The sequence below is a fragment of the Cannabis sativa genome, chromosome X (genome assembly GCF_029168945.1).
Source record: "Cannabis sativa cultivar Pink pepper isolate KNU-18-1 chromosome X, ASM2916894v1, whole genome shotgun sequence".
In the NCBI taxonomy this organism is placed as follows: Eukaryota; Viridiplantae; Streptophyta; class Magnoliopsida; order Rosales; family Cannabaceae; genus Cannabis; species Cannabis sativa.
In genome coordinates this window covers 78466881-78473561 of record NC_083610.1, presented here as the reverse complement: position 1 = coordinate 78473561, position 6681 = coordinate 78466881, and the positions used below count along the sequence as shown (strand labels likewise).

General features: G+C 29.0%; 2 protein-coding genes across 2 annotated transcripts; one reads left to right on the top strand and one right to left on the bottom strand.

Moving 5' to 3' along the window:
• Positions 1-709: 709 nt before the first annotated feature.
• On the bottom strand, positions 710-2323 carry LOC133032380 (uncharacterized). Its single transcript, XM_061106306.1, has one exon. The coding sequence runs from the start codon at positions 2321-2323 to the stop codon at positions 710-712; it is 1614 nt and encodes a 537-aa protein (XP_060962289.1).
• A 3131-nt stretch (positions 2324-5454) lies between these two features.
• Positions 5455-5999, top strand: LOC115720970 (peptidyl-prolyl cis-trans isomerase FKBP16-3, chloroplastic-like). The gene is made up of 2 exons (XM_030650193.2): positions 5455-5559; positions 5654-5999. The coding sequence occupies exons 1-2, from the start codon at positions 5460-5462 to the stop codon at positions 5917-5919; spliced, it is 366 nt and encodes a 121-aa protein (XP_030506053.2). The 5' UTR covers positions 5455-5459; the 3' UTR covers positions 5920-5999.
• Positions 6000-6681: the final 682 nt, after the last annotated feature.

Genomic DNA, 6681 nt, shown 5'->3' with positions numbered 1-6681 from the left:
GTAAAAATATAATTATTATTTATAAAATTGTTATACTAAATATTAGAAAATACAGTAAATAATTGATTTTTTTACTAAAATATAAATATTATTTTTAATGTTTCTCCAATGAACGTAAATTATTTATGTAATTTTTTTATTAATTTTAGTGAAATTATTTTATTTATTTTTATCCTTTATTGCATTTATTACCTAAATTATTAATTTCGTAAATATATACAATTTGCATGTATTTTTTTAAAAAATTAAAATTAATTATAATTAGGTTCGCACCTAATACAAACAGTATTACTAAATATTATTTTAAAAATAAAAAATTTTAAAGAGTAGAATTATAATTTTCTCACAAAATAAAAACTTATATCGTTGCTTTATTAAAACTTCTAAAGAGTGTTGAAAAATAGAAGAGAAAAAAGATAAACTAAAATATTAATATAAACAAATAAAATAAAATGATAATGTATAAATTAAATAATTAATGAATATAGTATGATTCATTTGTTCAATAAAAATGAATAAAAACATAATAAAATATTAAATCAATTCTATGAATGCATCGGCCCACTCTATTCGAATTTCATCAATTTCTTCATTTGTGTAATAATTCTCCATTCTATTGTTGCACTGAAAAAAAAAATATTAATAAATATTAGTGAACTTAAATATTATTTATATATATATATTGAAAAAGATGTATATTTCATATACATTAGTATTTAACCAATTGAGAGGTCTTCATCTGATTCTGATCATCTTTTACAATATCAACATTTTTACCCGGCCTACATTTCCACATACCATCTAATTTAGTTAAAATTTCATCACTTGTTAACTCTTGAGGGGGATTTCGTGTTTCAATTGTACCATCGTATTCCTTATCATTGCGCCACTGATGTTCAGCACACAAATATCGACGATGTCCCATGTAAGAGATCTTACCCCTAACTCGAAATGAAGATGTGTCATCCTCACAAACTAGACATGCCTTATACCCTTGAGTGCTATAGCCGGACACAGTACCATATGCAGGGAAATCATTAATTGTCCATAACACAGCAGCACGCATTGTAAAATATGTTTTATCAACAACATCAAAAGTTCTTACTCCTTTCTCCCATAATTCTTTTAGTTCTTCAATTAAGGGTTGTAAATAGACATCTATGTCCTTACCTGGAGCACGACGTCCAGGAATAAGTACTGCCATCATTAAAGATTCTCGTTTCATGCATATCCATGGTGGCATATTATATGGCATTAGTATTACTGGCCACATGCTGTATGAGTTTGATAAATCACCAAACGGATTAAACCCATCTGTTGCAAATCCCAACCTAATGTTTCGAGGCTCTTTGGCAAAATCAGGATATTGCTTATCGAAATCTTTCCAAGCCTCTGCATCTGCCGGATGTCTAAGTACACCTTCAGTATCCACACGTTTTTCTTTGTGCCACCTCATATCTGCTGCGGTGTGTCTTGACATAAAAAGTCGTTGTAAACGGGGAGTTATTGGAAAATAATGCATCTTTTTATGTGGTACTTTTTTTCCTTTAGTTCCTTGGTACTCATATCTTTCATGACCACATATAGGACAATTTGTAGCATCTTTATTGTTTTTCCAAAGACAAAAACAACAATCATCCTTACATACATCTATTGTTTCGCACTCTAAACCAAGACCACTCAATATTTTCTTAACCTCATAATAAGAATTTGGGATTTTGTTATCATCAGGAAATGCATCCTTAAGAAGCTCAAGAATCATGTCGAAGCCTTTAATACTCAAGCTAGTCAATACTTTTATATGCATTAGCTTAACCATGAAAGTCAAACTTGAAAACTTTGTACATCCAGGATACAATTCTTTTTCTACTTCATCAAATAAGTTATGGAAGTTTTTCCATTTCTCCTTATGACTTGAATCCTCAAAATTCTCAGAAGCATTATGTGTAGGAACTTCTTGAGCCAAGTCTTCAATTGCTGGGATCATATCATCATTGTCATCATGGTCAATGTCATTATTATTATCGCCAATATCACTGAAATCTTCGACATCAGTAGCATCATTATTATCATGCTCACTTTCTTCTAAAATATCTTCCCCGTGATGTACCCAGTTAACATATCGAGTATAAAACCCTTTTACGTAGATATGACGCTCAATTGTCTGTAAGTCATGAAAGTATAAATTCATACACATAACACATGGACACCGAATCTTATTCTCCTCATTCAGATGACTACTTGATAATTTAATGAATTTTTGCAATCCCTTATTGTACTTGGCAGACAATCTATTGTTATTAGAAATCCAACTCTTATCCATAGTTTGTTTATTCCTTTTCAGAGGTGTGAGGATGATGTGTTACACTAGAAAAAAAAAGGGGTCTTTTCAATATTATACCTAAAATTGATTTTATTTATAAAAATACCTTTAAGAAAATTATTTGCACAAATACCGATTGCCACGTCAGCATAAATACCGAAATATAAAATAATTACCGAAAATTGAAAAAAATAAAAAAATCTCGCTTCCAGAAATTTTAGTGTTTTGCAAATTTTAAAAAAAGCAACCTTTTGGTTGCTTTTGATATAAGTAATATATCAATTAGTTACTTTTTATTAGAAAAAAATTAATTCAAGATAATTTTTTTCTCATACACATTTGGTTGCTTATTTTGATCAGACAACTTTAAAATTAATATATATATAATAATTTTCATATTGTAACTAATTCTATTATGTTTTGGATACTATTTGGTAACTTTATAAGTTTTTTTATTAACATATTAAATTCTTTTTATTAAATAAATTTATTATTAGTATACTATATTTTAACTTTTAAATACAAAATAACAAAAGACTTTAAGTTAAGTTATGATGTTACTTGATATGTTAAAGTTTATTAAATTTTAAATTTTATTACTTTTTGTTACAAAATATAAAAAAGGAGCAAAAAAGTTTCTTTTAACACATACTAAAATGTAAGAGAGATATCTAAATGTTAGAGAAAAAATAAAAAAAAAAAACTAAGAGAAATAATAAATTTAGAGAAAAAGAATAATAAAAAAATAATAATAAATGAAGAAGATTTTTTCAAAAAAACAAATTAATAAATAAATGAAGAAGATAATAATGTCAGAAAAAGAAGAAGTAAACAAAAAGGAAAAAAAAAGTAAAAAGATAAATATTGAAGGAGACTTATAATTTCTTGTTTAGATTTTAAATTATAGTGTGTTATTTTGTTGTTTAAGAAACCTTAGTCTAACTTTTAATTTTAGTCATTTTTTTTTGTAGCAGAAAAATATATGCTTCTAACATGTCAAAATGATCACTTTAAAAAATAGATTATAATAGTGTAATTTTTGTGTCCAAATAATAAATTGCGTGGCCGAAAAAACTTTAGAAATAAAAAAAAATAAAGAAACTGAGAATAATAACAATTTGTGTCGTTTATTCACATAATTTTTTTTTTTTAAAAAAAATCTGATTGCACTAAGAGAGTCAATAAAATGTAAAAGAAAAACATATGGTTAATTTTTAATTTTAGTAGGCGTGTAGCGGTATTTAAAACAATAAAATGGTCTAAGAAAATTTCATAAATACAATTCACGTTGATACATATAATTATTTTTTTCTAAAACTACTAATTAGATTAAAAAACAAAAAAGAATGTAAAATAATAATAAAAAAAAAAGAATAGAATGTAAAAAAAAAAATATCTGATCAACCTAGTTTACTGTTATTTTGAAAAAATAAGATTTTTATTAAAAAAAAAAAAAAGCTACTGTCTAGAAAAAGAAAAAAAAGAAAAAAAGCTAGCATGTAGGCAGAGTTTAGGAGAGAGAAGCAATAAATATACATTGGTATACCTATAAAAAAGAAATGCCTAAATTGTGAGTATTAAAATAGGTAAGGGTAAATTCTTAAATAATTTAATAATAATAGTTGTTGGTGCAAATATTTCAAAAAAAAATCCAAAGAAACAATATGACCAAATTTAAAAAAAAACAATAAAAAAATAATATTACTTTTTTAAAAGTAATTATATTATAAAAAAAATTATATTTTTTTTATTCAAATATTAACTACTAACACTTTTTAATTTTTAATTAAAATTAAAAAAAAAAGAATTTTCACTAGAATTATTTTTCAAAAATATATAAATAAATATTTTAAAAATATAAATTGGAAAAAAAAATTAAAAAAACTTAAGTCTTTTTAAAAATATAAATTGAGAAAAAAAATTAAAAAAATTTAATACAATTAAATAAATAAATTTTATATAAAATAAAATATTAATAAAATTTTATTATTAAACACTATTTATTTTTTTTTAATTTTTTTTCAGTACCAATTGCCAAAAACTCATATTAATTTGGGTAAAAAAACCCTAATTTCATCACTGGATCGATCCAGCTATCAGCTTCTTCAACCGCACACTCTCTCGTTTCCTTTCCTTCTCGCACACTCTCTCGTTTCCTCTACATATTATTTAATTACTATATCTTTTATAATTTCTCGCATCGAGCCTCAGCATCAGCAAGTGCCGCCACAAGAGTCTGTTTTTCAGATTCAGCAGCAGCCAAACTCTCACTAAGCGTTTCAGCAGTCTCAAAATCCTCCGATCTGCAAGCCTCATCGAGTCGAGTTTCAAGCTCAGCATAAGCGTTGGAAGCCCTGTGTAGCGTTTGAGCAGCTTTCCTTCTGTTAGCAATGGCTTCTTTCCGGTCGGCAGACACAGAAGCCGCCAATTGACGAACGAATTCAAGCTTTTCCGAGATCTGGTTCTTAATTTGAAGCAGTCTAAAGTCGAAATCGACATCGACGGAAGAAGAAGGCGGCTCGTTCGAAGACGGAAGATGTTGATGATCGTCGGAAATTGGTGGATTGTCGTCAAAAGCAACAGCAGAAGCATTCCTGGCGTATCCAATCCTCAAAGCAGGTCTCTTTTTCTTCTTATGATTACTGTTATTATTATTTTGAATTTGAATTTGATTGAATGATTTAGATTCCGATAGAGATGGAGATGGTGAGAGGATGGTTAGGTCAGTGAAGAGAGAGTGAGATTCAGATTCAGATTGAGAGTGAGAGTCAGAGTGGGAGGGAGAGTGAGAGGGATGTTCGGAGATTGGGTTGAAAAGCACCATTCCTTCGAAGAGGGAATCCATATCTCCGTCTCCATCCATCTCCATGGATGCTTAGCTAAGCTTCTCGAACCAAAGGGCTATGGCTATGGCTATGGCTATGGCTGATCCTTTTTAGTAAAAAAAAGTATTTGTCAAAAAAAAAAAACTGACCAAATTAGAACCTTTTGTTGAGAATGGCACTTAGGTATTGAAGCATTTCAGCTCGATTTCTCAGGTCTACATATTATTTAATTGTGATTTCAGTTATATTTCTGGTTTGAAATTATTCATAATATGCTTGGTTCAATATTTTACCATGTTTTTTTTTTCTTGATGGCAGTGATATATTATCCGTTTCTGAACGTTACAGACTCAAGTTTTGAGTTTCTCGTACTAATGGCATCTTCTTCTTCAACTCTGCTGCTTCCATTAGGTAAAACCCACTTTCTATTTTGACTTGAATTATTCATATATCCCATTTCCTACTTTTTTTGTTACATTCTGTACAAATTCAATTTGTGTATTAGGTAAAAGCCCATTTGATAGCTCTCAAGGGATTTGTAGTAGGAAATTTTCAAGTGGGGTTGTGAGATGTTCTAATTTGGAACTCAAGGCTTCAAATTGCGATGAAATTAAGCTAAGTAAGAGAAGAAGGGAAGTGATTGGATTGATGCTTGGAGCTTCAAGTCTGTTTGTTGAGTCATTTGCAGCCAATGGAGCTGGGTTGCCTCCTGAGGACAAGCCTAAGCTCTGTGATGTTGCTTGTGAAAAGGAGCTTGAAAATGTATGGTGAGATTACCTACCCCTTTATCTGTAAACAATTTTTTTTGGGTATTGTTTTACTATATTTGATATGTTTACCACTTAGGCAGACCAAATTAGGAGTAGGACACTATATTATCTGCATGGGTATTGTTTTCTTTCTTTCACTTGGATTGGTACTCTCAAAGAAAAAAGATTGGTAGTTTCTGTCAAAGGAGCAAAGGAAGCTATTTGCTTAATTGAGAATTTCTAAGAAAGGTATTTTATTCACTTTCATAATTTGATTAATATCTAAATCTTAATTTATATATAAATTAATTTGTTGATGCTGTCTGTTTTTTATTTTTCTGCTTGGGATTTTCTGGGTTAGAATCGGTTTAGAAAGGGGTGCTGCTGGGTTTTATTTTCTGGGTTTGTAAGAGGGTTGTTCTTCGTGTTCTTCAAAGAAGAACAACGAAGAAGGAGGCTCTGTTTGGGGTATTTCGAACTGGGCAGCAAGGATTAATTTCTGGGTTGTTTTTGTTGATGTCTCTGTGTTCTTCAGAGAAGAACAAAGAAGGAGAACGGCTAGGGTTAATCTTTAGTGGCTGTGTTTATGTGTTTATAATACGACTTGTAGCTCTTTAATAAAAGGGCTGTCGTTTGAATTAAAGGCTGAGAGTCAAAAAAAAACAGTATCCATTTATCAAAACATTTAAATAAACAAACAATATACCTTATTGTGATCAAGTCCTCCAATTGCCTCGATTTGGAAATTTTCCTTCAAAAATGGCCTCACACACCTATTATAAAG